Source organism: Miniopterus schreibersii (assembly GCF_964146895.1).
Source record: "Miniopterus schreibersii genome assembly, chromosome: 9".
Classification (NCBI taxonomy): Eukaryota; Metazoa; Chordata; class Mammalia; order Chiroptera; family Miniopteridae; genus Miniopterus; species Miniopterus schreibersii.
This window is the reverse complement of record NC_138118.1, coordinates 27,170,331-27,187,825: the sequence shown is the minus strand read 5'-3', so window position 1 is coordinate 27,187,825 and position 17,495 is coordinate 27,170,331. Positions and strand designations below refer to the sequence as shown.

The following is a 17,495-nucleotide window of genomic DNA, read 5'->3' as shown; positions in this document are numbered from 1 at the left end:
TCTAAATACCCATTTTCAAAGAAAATTACAACTTTCATCAGATTGAGTTCTAAGTCCAAAAAGAGAATAACGGCAATGACAATAATGGTCAATGACAATGATGGTCTAATTTTTGAACGAAGAAAAAATTATCAACAACCTTGAAAACTCACATTCTGTTTTAAGGCAAGAGAATATATCTTGTGATCAGAACATGTCCTCTGTCGTGCATCATATTTGAGAATCCTCATATAAAAGTTTGCATTTAATTTAAGATTAAGGAATTTTTTTATTACCACTGTTTAGTGGAAAGATTTTTAATACTATATAAAGCTTTCTGAGAATGAAATAAAAGATGGCAAAAAGGTATATCTCAGAAGTTAGAATAAAACATAGAAAATTGAAAGCCAAAACCCAGCCCCTGATGACCAACATTTTATGTAGATTTGGGCTCTTCACACCTTGCTGTATTCACACTTTTGCCAGGGACTCATCATGAATTCACTTCCCCAACCCTTGACTTTATGTTGGGTCACATGACTTTCCTTGGCCAACAGAAAGGGGCAGAAGGGATGGTGTGCCATTTCCAAATCTAGGCTTTTAGGAGCCTTGCATATTTTTCTTTATCCCCTTGTGTAACTGCTACTTCTTGGATCATGAGAAGAACCTAACCTGACTAGCTTGCGGGTTCAAGCAGGATAAGAGACATATGGAACAGAGCCTGCATAGACCAGCAATGAGAAGCTGAGCTGCCCCAGTCATTTCAGTCTAGATCAGCTGAGCCCCAGCTCACCCAGTTCATAGATCTGTGAGAATAAATGGTTTGTTCATTAGAGCCACTGAGCTTTGTAGTAGTTTATTGTGCTGATTTACTATGGTAATAATTAATTGATACACCTTAAAATTCAGTTTTAAAATGTGTTGGATATATATGACAAAATGTGTTGGTCACGTCACCTTTCACTTTTAATTAACTGTAAAACTTCATCTGCACTGATTTTGTACTTAACTGAAAAGAATTGTATTTTTCTACACAAAATTTGCTACCCAAAAGTTTTCCCAAGAATTAACTTTATTTCAATTATATTAAATAACCAGAGATATTAATTTGGTCTTGAATAACAACAATTTGATAAGAAAATTGTAAACTGACATAGTGATAGCTAAAGGCCAGATATATTATTCCACTATCAATATTTTTATTTAATTAGAAGGATAAAAGCCTTAATGCAAAGCTATCGATGAAATATAAATATTGGCAGAAGTTCTAAAATTATATGTTTGGAATTTGACTTTGAAGGATTTTTATAATTCAGAAATACCAGGTAGCTCTTAAGAGATGTTACTGGCAAAATCTTTGCAGAACAGGGTTGAAGGAAAAGAAGAAAACTGGTGAATGATACTTCTGAAATGTTTACTGATGTTCTTTTTTAGATGCTCCTAGAGCCTTCCCCTAACCTATCCATCCCCAAGCCTAGGGAAAGATTGTTACAGCTGAAAAGTAGAGATGAGGAATTTCTTAATTCCAAAAACCTTGGTCCTGGTGGGATTCAGGGCATTAAAAAAAAAAAAAAATGTTGGGTGATGTACAAGTAACGTTTCCTGCTCAATGGAAAAGAAATTGGGAAAATAAGCAAAGTAATTTTTTACATACATATGTCCCTATCATGGGCTGAGATAAGTTAGGAGGATCTAAGAACAGAGATATGTGTACCTTCTGCTTCTGGGTAGGGCCCATGGAGGTAGCTACCTCCTGGAGTTTCTCTGTACCATGGCATGGTGTTTGTTCTGCTCTCTACACCACACTCACATGGGAGGCTCCATGATGCTGTGCCCTGCCTGCCAGTCAGATTCATCAGACTTGCACAGAGCCCCAAGAGAAGGACAGAAGTAGCAAAAGTGTCTCAAGCCTGAAGGGTCATGTGGAATAAGCATGAAGGACATTGTAGCAGTGTCTTGAATGAACCAATGACCAAGGACAGAATGATGTACCTATCAGCAAATCCAAGATACACATCACCACCAAAAAAAAGCCTCTTTTCAATAGATCCACCCAGGGATTCCTTGGCAATTCAGAGTCTCTGGAATGTAGAGCTGCAATAACAACAAAATTGAAGAATCTAGGAATTGACTGAGATGAAGGTTCTGCCACCTGAAGGAATGGGAGGTTGCAAAAGAAATTAAATTCAGTTACAGAAAAAGAGAAAGTTACATCTCACAAGGAACTTCAATAGTATCTATAATGTTTTCCACTTTTAAAAATTCTGAAGCAAATAAATCAAAATTATTATTTGAGTAAGCTTGATGGCAGGTGTTCATTATACTATTTGCTGTATCTTAGATGGTAAACTCTTTTACAATAAAAACACTTTAAAGTAAAATATATTTCTTCTAATCCTGAATCTGTGGACTGAAATTTGTACCTTTAATTCTTATCTGTTATGAGCTAGGCAGTATCTTCAGTACTTTAAATGTATCACCTCATTAAATGTTCACAGCATCCCCATTGGGTAGATATAAACTATATTTTTAACTTTTCAAATGTAAAAAGTGGAGCTAATTTTTAAAAACAGCATGAAAAGAATACTTTCTTAGCCACCTTGTTCAGAAAGATTTTTAAAATATAGAAATAGTTGTTGATTTTTTTTAGGAAAATATATATTTTTTAAAACATTTCAAATACTCAAAATGGAAAAGCTCAAACCAAGGAAGATTCCAGTGGGGCTTTCAAGCCAGAACAGAAATACGAAGGGATCAGGTGATAAAGCAAGTCTTAATCTAGAAAGCAGTATCTTTTCATGTATAAAATGGAAGATATGGAAGAAGTATGGTAGGTATGGGAAGCAGGCTGGAATGGAAGTGAATAGGGGTGACTAGGGGAAGGTGTGTGAGGTGATGATGGTGATAATTAGGGTAAATATTCAGCTGAACACACAGATTGTAAAAATACTGACATTTGTGTACTTGCATGTAAACCAGCCACTCTCTGAAGTTCTCCCCATCTCCTCCCCTCTCACCCTTCCCCGAAGGGCCCCACCCTCCCAAAGAGCCTGCAACTAGCCAGAAGGACTCTAAGGCACAGCTCCAGAACTGGGACCCAAGTCTGGAATGACTGCTGGGTGCCTCTGTCAGACTGGTTATTATTTTTTATAGTATATTTAGTAATAACCCTATTGATAATCTAAGCTAAACTCCCTTTTCTGAACTCATTAACAAAGCACATTTGGGCAGTCTCAGACTTCCAAGTGTTGGGAAGTGCTGGAAGAACGCCTGCTTCTTAAAACCTTGATACCATTTTAAGTGATCAAACCTTAGATTCCTAATCCTAAAGTGGGAGTTAGATGGAACCACCTAAAAGTATGAGGAGGACCTAGGGTGGTAGAAAGTGAAAAGGAAGCTATGCCATGGGGTAAGGCGTGCTTGAGAAGATGAAAGAATACAAAAGGCAACTAACTTCACAATCTCACTGGACTTACATAAGGATCTCATGCCCTGTAAATTGTTAACAGGTGCTAGTATTTATCAACTTTAAAATGTTTCATTACCCTACAAAACTCCTTAAGAACAAATAATATTCATGTATTTAAACTTCAGTTTTCTCATCTCTAAGATGGCTGGTTTCCACGATCTGTGTCCCTTTTAGCTCTATATTTTTAGTAACATATAATACGTGAGCTGACTTTTCAGGCTGCCTCTTAAAAAAAGAGGGCAAATGATTGCCATTTACCCATTTTTTTAGTAAATGATTTGGAGAAATTTATTAACTTGCCTCCAAGGCTAAAGTTATCTATGTGGGTATCAAAGAAAAAAACATTTTGTTTTTCTTATATCATCTATTCTTTTCAATTCTACTACTATGCTAACAATGTTCTTTATCTTTTCTTTATTTCTCATGAAGTTGGAGCCAATTCTCCAACTTGGCTATTATAACCACAATAAGATCTGTTTCTCTTTTGTGCCAGCTTCTTGTTGAGGCAGGTTAATGAAGATTTGTGGGTTTTACTCTCATTAGGAATTCATTTTGGCATTGACAACGCTTCACTGATCATTATGATTCCTTGTACTGCTGTTGATTCCACTTACACGTAGACTTCCCCAGTCAGGCTCCTTCCCCTCGTTTTAGTACTAGTTAAGCATTCACTCACAGGCCTCCCCAGAAAGTCTGTTTCTTGCTGGAATGCAGGACATGCTCTCTCCCTGTTCCTGTTGACATTTTTCACAGTTAAGATTACTCATCACAGCTGAAGACTGAATAACAATAGATGGGAAACGGTTCCACATTTTTCCATAGAACATAACCCCAACTTCTTTGCAGCCCACATTTACGAAGGAAGGCAAGGAGGAACAGACTGGGCACTACACAACACACTGAACCTCACACAACCCTTTTCTAGCATTTCATGTTTGTTAACACACAATTTGTTCCAAGACTATAGAAATGAAATTTGGTAGAAATAACATTTTTAAAAAACAACTTTTGTAAGATCTTTAGCATTCTAATGATGATTAGCCAGCATAATTAAAGTCATGTCAATATTTTCAACATCTTCCTTGCCACGTAGTTAAAACTGATCTGTTTCCAAAAATTGTATTACTTTTTTGCTATCAACGATAGGCTGAATTTTGTAGCTCTCCTTTATAGATAATCAACTCTAAGGGTTCCACTCCCCCTTTCCTCCTCTTTTTGTGCCTTCCCCACAGTCCCTTTTCTAGACAGTGCTTTTAATGTAACATGTGCCCCTTCAGGTATATTCCCAACTTTTTTATTTCACGTCATAATTTGACTTTTGATTGCATATGGAAACTTAGGTTAAAAAAAATCCTTTCCATTTTTGGATAGTAAATTTCCTGACTTATTTTATAGCCCAAAGTGAAAATGACTGATTATTGTTTAATTCATTTTGTGCTACTTTGTAATGAGGCACTTTATAATAAGGTAAAGAGAGAAGCCCCATATTCAGAAACAGATAAAATATTTTAATTACTAACAACTTAAAATATTTTATAACTATGGCATAACATTTTGACATAAATTTCCTTTGTTCCAGAAAAGATCAGTAATAAAATTACAGAAACTTTTAATATTTCATTTCTTATTTCAAATTATTTGGAAGACATTTCAGAAGCAGTTGGGAAACGTTAAATTATTCTGTATGCCTGCTTCTCCAAGTTTTCATCCACACCAACTTGACTAGACGTAAACCAGTGTCACCAAAGCACACTGCACATGCACCCACGCGGATCCCTCCTTGTGTTTAGATGCGACATGCATCTACAGGTTCCGAGCCATTTTCTCATCCCTCCCTCTGTGAAACAGGGAGATAGTTGTGTCTTAGGCAGCGATGGAACATGGACGATGAGAAGAAATGGCTTATAACGGCAGAATTCTTTCTAAAGCTCGGGTGGCCTTACTGGGATCTATCCTGCAGGCAGTGTCGGATCCCTCCGCTTCCCACCCCTGCTGGGAAGATGCACTGAGAAAACATTCGCTCTCCCACGCACGCCTCTTAGTGGTTCCTAGCCCGGGAAAATGTTGCCCCGGGTTTAAAACATCTGCCCAAGCAGCTCAGCGCTGGTGAAACGCTTTCTCTCTGCTCTTTGCTCCCAGCGGGAGCTCCCGCCCTTGCTTGGAGAACTTTGGGGATGTGCCTAGACCAGACACATCGCAGGTCCTAACCAACCCGGAGCGGAACAAACCCTTGGCGGGCGGCCAGGAGACTCCCTTCCAGCCACCGCCCCCCCCCCCCCGCCAGCTCCGTTTTCCCCCGTACAATACAAGATCTTTCTTCCTCTGTTCCCTTAAATCACAGCCCAGAGAAATCTCGGAGCCTTCGTCCGGCCACCGGCCAGCATGTCTGGGGGCAAATACGTAGACTCGGAGGTAGGCTCGGGCGAGCGCGTGCCGGCCGGGGGCGCGCACGGAGTGGCTGCTTCTGCTATCTGCCTCTCCAAATGCTCCGGCTGCTTTCCTCCCCAGCCCTCTCTCCACTTCGCAGCACTTCTCTCGCGCCGACGCTGCTGAGGAATGGGCCTGGGCGGGGAGGTGGAGGGGAGGCAGCAATAGTTTATGTTCTCCTCGCGGGAAGGAACCCTGCGGGAAAGGCGGTCGGATTCTGAAGTTGGGTCTCCCCGACTGAGGACGAGTTTCTAGATGGGTCCAGGCGCTGCCTCATTGCGGGACCCGCGGGTGGGAGCTCCTTCGCGCGCGGCCGGGACGGTCGGGCGACTCCCAGCCGGGCGTCCGGCCCCGCTGGCCCCGCGGCGCGCGCTGTTTGCACTTCGCAAAGCTCTTGGGCCACCTCAAGAACTCTTCCTGCATCTCGGCGCCAGGCGGGGTGTTTGAAGAGGGACGGACCTCCCTCCGCCCAACTACCACCACCCCTTCCAACCACCCTCCAGCCCGGGTGCGGAGACGTCGTTTTCCCAAACGCAGCCGCTGTGCCGCCACAGGCCGGCAGCCGGGAAGGGGCCTGAGGGTGGGCCCGGGTAGTCGTGCAGGTGAGATACACTAGGGAGTGAGGGGACCTGACACTTGGCTCCGCCTGGAGGTTGGGGCGTGAGGAACTGTAGCCACCCCGGGGGCTGGGAAAGCTGTGGGGGGACAAAGAGGGCAGAGAGTGTGGAGGACGCGGACAGGTGCCAGGGAGACGCTGCCGGGAAGCTACGAAACGGGGGCATTCCATGAGTGCGGGGGTTCAAGTTGAATCTTAAGGATGAAAGTGGAAGAATTATGGAGAGAAGGGGATTAGGCAGGGCCCAGGGATGATGCAGTGGAGTAGGTGAGGCACTCGGGGCGAGAAACAGAGGGGCTGGAGAGAAGTCAGAGGTCGGGTCGCGCGGCCGCGGGGTCCAGGCGGGCCCTTCGGGCGAGGCGGGAGCTGGGCGGGGGCCGGGGAGCGGCTGCGGGGCTTTGCGCTGACCCCTGGCGGCGGGCGCGGGCGGCGCGGGCTCCCTGCCTGGTGGGGAGGGGTGTGGTGTCTTCTCCCCGATTCTCTTAAAAAGCTTGCTGCGCCTGGGAGCTGACTGCGTGCGGAGCCACTGCTGTAGAAGCGGTTAGATCGACTTTGAGCCTGGAGGTTTGCTCGGCCGCCAGGCTGACTTCTCATCACTTGTTTTTCTTTTGGAAAATTTCTTCCGCCCGCTGGTGCCACTCTCTCTCGTGGCTGTCCGCCCTCTACAGGGACATCTCTATACCGTTCCCGTCCGGGAACAGGGCAACATCTACAAGCCCAACAACAAGGCCATGGCAGAGGAAATGAACGAGAGGCAAGTGTACGACGCTCATACCAAGGAGATCGACCTGGTCAACCGTGACCCCAAGCATCTCAACGACCACGTGGTCAAGGTAAGGAGAGATGGCCGGCCCGGAGGGGACGTCTCCAGAGGGGGTGCTGTCAGGGCCGGGACAGCCCCCTCTGGCCAGCAGCCTGTGCACGCTGCTCTGCCTTTGCCCACACAAACTGTTTTCTGGGTTTGATGCGCGATAGCTCCCGCGGTCGTCAGAAACGCCTCATCTCCCTCCCCCATCCTGCTGGTTAGTTCAGCTGGAATTTAGCTAACTGGAGCTTTGCGAGCGTTCATCTAACTGCACTCTTCTCCTGGCAGATGAACCTCCTTATCCTAGCCACAAGCCCTCAGTTCTTGAAAGGGTGAGATGGTTACGCTACACACAGGTCATGCTCTCTCGGGTCCCAGGTTGAAAGTCTAGTGAAGGGTGGTGCCCACTGCATAAAGAATTAAAGCAGCAAGGTCATTTCTAAGGTCTTGTGCCAAAGGTGAAAGCTGAAATACAGAGTGGGCATGTTCCCCTCAGCTAAAATTGAATAACTGAAGTGATTTTCTTAAAAATAATAAAGTGGGTCGAAATGCTTCCAACTAAAGACAAAGATTGTGCAAATATACATACATATATACTCAAATATATCCATATCTATGAAGGGCATTTTAACTGGAAAAACATGGCACTTGTGCACAGCTAAACGAAATTACAAAATCGAAAAAATGTGCACCTCTGGATTTCCCCCATAGACACCTCTAGTTAGATGTGGAAAGTTGCTTCTTTGGTGACTACTTGGATCTGCTTTCCCTGAGCTAATGGGACATTCCAGTTGGAGTTCCTTTTTATACTTTAAGGATGTACTTGGTGAGATTAAAAATAGGTTAATTGAACAGGTTGTTGGTCAAACTTAGATCTGACTTGGTGGTTAGTTTTTTATTTCAGTATGTTATTTAACTTTCACCCTTTCAGCAAATCAAGTCAGATAAATTTATTGTCTTAACCCATCTGGATTGTGAAGTCATGAGCATGAGCCATCCTTGGCAGAGAGTTTTCTTTGAGGTACTGGGAGGGCCAAGGAAAGTCCTGGCCTGGAAAATAGAATGTAAAGACTCAGTTCTGTACAACCCCAGAGCAGTCAATGGAGTGAACAAACAATTTCACCCACCAGGCCTCCTGTCCCTGGATGGAAGAAGCTGTAGTTCAGAGACTGTTCACATTTATGAATAATAAATTTCATATAGGGGAACAATTTAATCTGTAACTAGAAGGAAAATGTAACTGTCAGAATTGACTCTCTTGGCTTGTTGGTAGAAGGAAAAGGAAAGTTGGAGTATTAGCAGGTTTTTCTACTAGCCAGATCACGGAATATTTAAAGGCAGCAGCAAGAACAAAAGTAGCTTATAAACTGAAAATTAGAATTTCTATAAACTATTTACTAAAAATGTTACCTTAAAGGTGGTAAGGACATTTTTTGCTTTTTTCCCTTCTCCTGTAGCTTTGGACAAGGAGGAGAAATGCTAGGAAAAGAGGCAGATTTCAGAAAGGGCTGGCTTCTCTGGAGCCTCCCTGTTGTGCCACCACAGTGTGAGTGGGGTTCCTGGAGCAAGCAAACCTTCCAGATGAGTCAGAGAGGCCAGTAGTGTGGATGTGGCTCCCCACACATAGCATGACTAAGTTGAGAAAGAAAAGCCCGCTGGGAAAAGAGACTACAACGCAGATGGAAAAAGGGCATAACAGGCTTAGAGGAAATAGCAGTTTACAAAATAGCATTTCAGAGAGCAAGTATTGGGATCCTCATATTAAAGAAATTAAAAGGAAAAGTTAGAGCAAGCTCCTGCTGGCTGGAGAAAGCAAACCCCGCCCACTTGCTCATAGAACTGTGAGCAAAACAAGACAGTCAGACAGAAAAATCCACCTTGAGAAGAATTTCTTAGGCCCACTTACTCAGATGCCCCACTTAGACAAAACTTCAAAATGCACTGCAGAGAGAGAGAGAGAGAGAGAGAGAGAGACCCAACTAGTGCCATGTGCCAGTAGGGCAGAGGAAGAGGGCCTATACCCTACAGAAACTCCTAGGTCTTTGAGTACAAGCATAAACATAATGACAGAAACAGGGATGATCCTCTTTATGTTACCATGACAGTAAATAATGAATTTTCCTAAATTTTATTTTGCTGGCATAGATTTCTTAAAATAATAAAGACATCCAAAACTTCACTGTTAATGCATGGTAGCTTAAAACTTCACTTGCTAATAAAGAAACAGTGAGCAATTGAATCCACTACTGAAGGTGCCAAATCAGGTAGGGAAAGTTCTGTTCTAAAGGCAAGCAGCTCTGTAAAAGCAGCTCTGTCCAATTCTGTATTCACTAGCCACTTTAAATTTAAATTTCAAGTAATTTACATAAAATAAAATTTAAAATTCAGTTCCTCAGTCACTCCAGCCACATTTAGAGTTCTCAACACATGAGGCTAGTGGCTACCATACTGGACAGCATAGATAAAGAACATTTGGACAGCACCAGACTAGAGTGTTTCCTGCATTTTACAAAGATTCCTCTATGAAGTTTAGAATAACAACTGTAGATGGAGAAGAAATTAAACCCTGATGTACAGTGTGAGGAACAGCATAGTGTCATCTGCATAGTGTTCTCTCCATCCCATAAAACAGCTGTTTAGGGAGGGGAGGAAAACTCAGAAGCTGTGTGTGTCATGAAATTATATTTTAATAAGGTGTTTTATCACCTACTCCACTGATAATGGCATAAATTAGTCTATACCATTTAGTTCCACTGAATTTGTTTCTTATATTACTAAAGGTTTGTTGCTCCATAAGATGAGATATCTGTATAGATACTCATCCAAAAATAGTGGGCTATGAATGCTTTTTTAATTTCCTTTAATTAAAGTGATCACAACTTCAGACCCTTCTCCCTCCAAGATTTCTAGGTCTTCTTACGTCCACGTTTTCATTCATGTGTTTATTATGCATATATTTCGAATTTCTAGATAAATAAAATGGCTTCACATTTATGACTCTGATATCACATTAGCCATCAATCAATTCATTTATTAAAGTCTTATCATATGCTAAACACTGTGCTAGATACTACAAAAGGTAATTCCTAAAGTAATTCCTTGAAATCACAAAGATTAGAGTTATGAGATAAGATGCATACAGATGAAAAGTTCTAAAAAATACACACACATACAATATCACAACAGTTAGCCACTGCCAAATGGTAACTAATGGGTTCTTTTTTGGTTTGACTGCCAGGAAACATATAACTAGATTTTTAAGTTTTATTAACTCATGTTACTTATTCTTTCCCACATATGGATTTGAATTTTCACTTTCATTTTCAACTGGCATGCTGTTGTATGTAGCTGTTATTGTAAGCTCTCTCATCATCATTTTGGAAATAGACCAAATATATGCTATAATAAATCAAAAGTAAGTAGTATTGAACATTGCATAATAAGGTTTTTAAAAAGTGAATGGTATTATCTTGATCTTGGTAATCATTCTGCAATGTAGATGTAAATCAAATGATCACATTGTACACTATAAATATATATAATTATATTTGTTAATTATTCCTCAAGAAAGTTTTTTAAAGTGACTGGTACTACCTGTTAGGGAGACTCTACTATGGATAAGGCATTAGGGAGAAAGAAAGTGTATGCATTAGAGGTAGTTTAATGGAGAAGAGCATGAAAGAGATGCAATCTGAGTTGGGTCATAAAGGACAGATGGAATGCAAATAGCTAAGAAAAGCTAAGGAGGCCATTCTAAATGAGCAAAGCATGGAAATGGGAATGTCGCATTCAGGGCATGAGCCTGAAATGTTTAATAGCCCACTTTGATTGGAATTAGAGTTCCTGTGACAGAGTGGTGGTCATAAAGATGAAAAGACTCATCATGGCCAGATGGCAGAGTACTGAATCCATTACACGTGATAAGTTTAGTCTTTTCCAGGTCAGCAGTGAGAAGCCAGGAGCACTTCAAGCATAAAGGTGGCATGCTGAAAGTGGGCATTTTGGAAGATGACTGCTTAAGGCACAGGATTTAATAAAACATAACTAGCCTGGATGAGTAGAGAACAGTTACAATGTAATTGCATGAAATGAGGAGGACAGTATGAAGTAACATTGGGAACAAAATCACATAAGCACAACATGACAGAATTTTAGAATTAAAAGAGAACATAATGATTATATGAGGCTAATTTCCAATTCCTCTTCTTTAACATTAACAGGGATTTAAGGGCTAAAGAAGTTTAACATTTTATCTATGTTTTCACATGGTTACAGTCCAAAAAGATATTTTGAGGTATATCACAAGGGAAGAAAAGATAGATTGTGTGATTCTCATGGACTGTTGTTATGAGGGGAGAAATGAGTTAATTCTGATCTTAGTTCTGAGACAAATCAAGACATCTGAGAGGAGATCTTTGTTGGAAAATAAAAATATGCATTTGTAATTTTATTTTCTCAAGCTTGAATGTAATGATTCTTAAATATACACAAAATTTTTTTAGCAGTCAAGAAAAGGCATGCACATGGTAATCAGATCTGTCTTTGTTTCAAAATAACAGCCTCTGTGATCCCATTCAACTTGAAAGCATTCTAGATGATTGATGATTAATATCAATGTAATAGTAATTTTTAAGTTTATTTGATATAGCTATAATTAAAGCATAAGATTTAAAAGATTGGATTGTCTCAGAGCACTCAGCACCATGGTAATATCCTCTTCTGTTGAGACCATGTGTTTGTTTGCTTGTTTGTTTAGGAGATAATGATTGATATTCTGCCATATATGAGATCATGCATGGAATTCAGAATCCCTAGCTTATAAAAGAGCATTGTAGTTATCTTTGGTGGGAAATTATCCTCACATCACTGAGCAAAGAACTATACTAAAATGGGGGGATATTATTCATTTATAAGAATCTGAAACACTTTAAAGTTCAGCAAAAAATGATATATATTTTAAATGCTTATTGAAAGTCTTTTTTATCTTCTCTACCTCCTAATTGTGGTAAAAAAAAAAAAATTGAAGAATTATCTCCACTTTGGTTCTTACTGAATAGAATATCATATTATTTAAGACAAGATATACCAAATATCCTTGAATTGTGAAAAAGTTTGTGATGTGGGTAATTCTTCCAATTAACGGCAGTGATAGCTACATTTTAAAGGGGCTTAGTCCTGGCCTGTGTGGCTCAGTGATTGAAGCACTGAAGGGACTCTGGTTCAATTCTCAGTCAACGGCATATAGTTGGGTTACAGATTTGATCCCTGGCCCCATGAGGGGCACATGCTGGAGGCAACCAACTGATATGCCTCACATCGATGTTTCTCTTTCTCTAAAAATCAGTCGAAGTGTCTCTCTCACATCTCTTTCTCTTTCTCCCTCCCTTCCTTCCACTGTTTCTCTCTAAAAATCAATGGAAAAAAATATCCTCAAGTGAGGATAAATAAATAAATAAATAAATAAATGCCATAAAGTAAAAACAGCTGCAATAGTAACCAGCATCTGGAAAGTCCAGTATGCAGCCTGCCCACTCAAGTCCATAAAAATAACAGACACTTTCATATTCCAAATGAAATTGCTTTTTAGTTCACCCTAGTTTCAACATAAGCTGTCTATGATGAAATGGTCAGAGAGAATTGGTCCTTAGGAGACTGGGGCTGCGGGCACTTGTGGGGTTCTGGGGCTTTTCATGATTCAACTGGCTGGGTTTGCAGTGGGGAAAGGGCAGGGCTGCTATTTTCATACAAAGATGGTTTATGCCAAGAAACACACTCTTTCTTCTTCCATACTCTGGACCTTGCATATATATTATCTTCATTAGTGTACATAAGGATCCTAGAGAGAAAATTTGCATTTCTTTTAAAAGAAGTTTCTAAAAAATAAGCCCTCAACCCCTAGAAATATCCCTAATACATAGGTACTCAAAGGCACCCTGATAGAGTGGAAAGAGTGTTGTGCCAAAATAAGAAAATATTATTTGCAACTTTTTTTCTCTAAAACTTGAATGTAATGATTCTTAAATATGCAGGCACAAAATTCTTTTTCTTTAACAGTCAAAAAAATACATGCATATAGTAATCAGATAAGTTGGTTTCAACATAAGGGCCTAATGCTTTTGTGGTCTCTTTCAACTAGAAAATTTGGAATCCCATTAGTGTGGGACTGGACACCAAGGAAGGAGGGGTGAAGGATGTTAAAACAATAGATTTCTCTTCTGTAATCCCTGAGGATCTGGCTTATAAACAGGGAGCAATCTTGTTCAGGTATAATAAGCACCAGCCATAAAAATATTTTGAGCAAGCCATTTTATCTGTCTATGCTTCAATTTCTCCAACTATAAAGAAAAGAATAAGAGTCATTCTCATATAATTGGGTGTTTATATATCCTAGGTTGTCCCGTATAGACCAGTTAATACTGGTCAGCCCTGACTAACTATTAATAGTGCCCCTTTCACGCTCAGAAGTCCCAGTTTGGAAGAAAAATTATATGGTCACAAATGGATTGGCAATGATCTGTTACTGACTCCTATACCTGGAATGCACTGGAAGTCCCTACATACTCTATTTTTTAGCTGAATGGGCAAAATTTCCACATTTCTCTCCACTGCCCAGTGTTACCTCTCTCCTGCCCTTCATCACAGCCATCAAACTGCACTAAAACTTGGAGGAGGAGCTCTTAACCACCAGTCTACTCTATCCTCAGACCTTAGTTTCTTTCCTTGCAACACAGGGTTAATAAAACTGACACCCTTCCATCACATATTTTGTCAACTACTCATTCAAAGATTAAAATGTTTAAAATAGTTTAAACTATTTTTCAATTAGTTCAGGAAACAACAACAAAAATGGCATGTTTTCATATGAACCATTGTTTAGGGTGGAGGAAGTGTATTTTAATTTTGTCTTAAAGGAAATCTGCATGACCCATGTACTGTGCAACTACCAAGGGAATTAACTGGTAGAACAGATTTACACCTGCACAAAATACATATTTCCTGCCTCTCACAGGAACATGTTGATGTTTCAGATATAAAATACATCTTGTTTTCTTTATCAAAACTTGAGAAGATGTTTCTTATTGGCCATTATTTCAAAGCAGAGGAAGCTCATATTCCTAAAGACACAACTGAACTTCCTCTTAGCCACTGTGAGCTGTTTAGGGAATTAAGAGCCAGGCACTTTTAATTTTGTGGAGGCTAAATACATTTTGATTGTATATCTATATGCTTAATCTCATAGCAATTTAACAGTACAGTTTTAAAAAGTGCATGCAGCACAGTCGGGCATGGCTCAGTGGTTGAGCATGGACCTAGGATCCAGGCGATCGGGGTTCGATTCCCGGTCAGGGCACATGCCCGGGTTGTGGGCTCAATCAATGACTCTTTCATCATTGATGTTTCTATCTCTCTCTCCCTCTCCTTTCCTCTCTCTGAAATCGATAAAGCCATATTTAAAAAAATAACATAAAATAAAATAAAAAAATAAAAAGGTGCATGCAATAAATAAACCTTTCCTGAGCCCAGCAAGACATTACAATACAAATGGACATTGATAGATTCAATGCATCTAGAGACTGCACTGGGTCATCTCATGTATGTTGCAGATATCAAATGCAATTACATTTTCTTATTTACAATGATTAACTGGAAAATATTCTGATTTCTAGACCCAAGTCATGAGAAAGTAGGAGATTGGGAGGAAAAGAAGCAAAGATAAAGAAAAACTCACAAGGCCTCTTCTCCCTGTCCTGCCACTTGCTTTGTGCTGGACTGGACATTGCACATGCAAACATCAGGATCCCCACATCCATTACTTTGCACAGTGCTGCCATGTGATGACATGATCAGGCTCAGGCATTGACTGAGTATTAACTTACTACTCCTGCCCCCAAGAGGTTTAGAGTTTATCCGGAAGCACACATGTAAACACATCTGAATGAAGTCATGTAACGAAGGGTCAGCCAAAATTGGGCACAAAGCAGAGAATTTTCAGCAGTCTCCAAAGCCAAACACAAGTTCACCAGGCACTAGAGGCAGTAAAGGGGTCACTGTTTTGGTCCAACAGAGAGAACCGCAGGACCAAAAAGGCCCAGAGACCTGAGGACATTTGTCATGTTCTGGACACCAGTAACAGGTCATTGTGGCCAGGACAAGGGACACAAGCAAGAGCTAGATCAGCAGGGCCTTTGTGCCCCACCAAAGCATCTGTCCCCTTGCAGGTTACAGCAACTCACAGAGTTCTTTTTAGACCAGGAGGTAACCTGATGAGCTATAGCCTATACTAGTTAAAAAGCCTAACTTCAATGCAATGGGGAAAACCAAGTGGTGCTAAATGTGCAAGTGGAAATGAAACAGGAGAGGGACTGCTCCCTCCAACACTTTCTATAGGCGAGCTCAGGAACAGATTACTTACTCCTCCCATGGTCCTTTGCAAAGGGTGCTATTGTTATTACCCACAATCATATTCATTTTGTAGATAGAGAAACATAGGCTTAGCCATTTGCTCAGGATTACACAGGTAGGTGGTAGAGTCAAACTCTGATTCAGAGTTTCAATCCAGACAGTGAGACAGACCTCCAGGGCCCAGTTTCTTAAGCACTGTGCTACCGTGCCTCTCTTTAATAATTGTTTATGATCCAAGCAAATAGTGATGTCACCACGGTTTTTTTACAGTGAGTGGGAAGCATTTAGGAAGGGGAATTCTAGAAGTCATCTGTTTTGGGAGTGACAGGCCTGCAGTTCTAAGGCCAGACTCTAGATCCTGGCAGGTGGGTTGGGGAATGAGTAAAGGACCAATGTAAAGATGAAGGTAAAACCCTAGACCTCAAGAAATGTAGATGCTGGGTGAATTCCCAACAAGGCAGGAAAGATCAAGTCCCAAAGACCAAAAGTGGGGTACAAAGTGGAGTGTGGATAGTGATTAGAAGTGGAACATGCTCTCAGAACCAGATAAGCTGCAATGCTCACTTGTGTTGAATCGCCTGAGTCTTTTATTTCATTTTTCAGTCCTCACAGAGAATATGCTTTTTTTATTGATTTTGAGAGAGAGAAACATTGATGTAAGAGAGAAACATTGATCGGTTACCTCCCATACATGCTGCATCCGGGATCGAACCTGCAACCTAGGTATGTGCCCTGACTGGGAATCAAACCCACAACCTTTTTGGTATATGGGGTGTTGCTCCAACCAACTGAGCCACCCAGCAGGGGCTGAATCACCTGAATCTTTTAAAGCACCCTGATTGCCTAGGTCACCACAGCACCTGGGGTGCGGCTGATCCTGTGTGAATGTGGGTAGGTGTCAGAGAATGAAGCAGGTCCTGATGGGTACTCAGCAAGAACAGCTTCATTTAAGGTACTGTTTGCCTGTTGGATTTCTACAGGCATCTGTGCCATTACCCCAATATGTTGTAAAAACAGGAAACAATTGAGGAAAACCTTAGTTTTATGCTAGTGGGAGAAATGCATATTTAATTCTAAAAGTAGTTTCTCTGGAACTTCCTCCCTAGTTATAACATATTCGTTCTCAAAAACAAATGCCAGAAGTAAAGGACAGACTTAATAGTGCATTTTACAAGGTACTGTTAATCTCTCAGAACAATTAAAATGTTCCATCAATCCTAGCTCACTATTTGCCTTTTCTATATTATTAGCAGTAATAACATAAAACTGGAAATGGGCATACCAATATATGTCAAGGAATTGGAATTGCATTCATTGGATTTCATCACCAGTTATTTTGGTTAGATCAACAGACCTCTCTTCCTTGCTTGTTCCTGAGCATCAGGCTTTTTAGTAGGGAGAGAAATTGTTTACCAAACTGTTTTGGGTAATCCCCCCTGCCTACTCTAGTTATAAAGGTAGAAATGAGAGTCATTCTCAGATAATGTGCTTCCCAGAAAGGCCATACAACAAATACAGGTGTCCCTCCAAAATGCATGCACACTTTAACAGCTGATAGCTCAAATTTGAAAATGAAATGTATTTTAATAAACACTGTCTTTATAATTATTCAAAGTGTGTGTACACATTTGGGGGGGATACCCTATATTTAGGAAGCACTTACTCCACACCAGGCATGGAGTAGGTCCTGAGTCCTGGTGCCCAGGAGCCTACCTGACAGAACCATAGCCACCTGCCAAGGCTCACCTCAGATATCTGGGCCTCCCTAAGCCTTCCCTGGCAGCCCCTCATCAAAA

At 40.9% G+C, this 17,495-nt stretch overlaps 1 protein-coding gene across 3 annotated transcripts in view; it reads left to right on the top strand.

The window, feature by feature from the left end:
* The window catches only part of CAV1 (caveolin 1), a 48,742-nt gene that overhangs the window by 10,129 nt on the left and 21,118 nt on the right, over window positions 1–17,495 (top strand). Inside the window, exons 2-3 of one of the 3 annotated variants that reach the window (XM_081146613.1) lie at window positions 5,790–5,860; window positions 7,160–7,324. In XM_081146613.1, coding sequence (XP_081002739.1) covers window positions 5,831–5,860; window positions 7,160–7,324 — 195 coding nt within the window. In that variant the 5' untranslated portion in view covers window positions 5,790–5,830. The other 2 variants (XM_081146612.1, XM_081146614.1) reach the window with 2 other exon arrangements.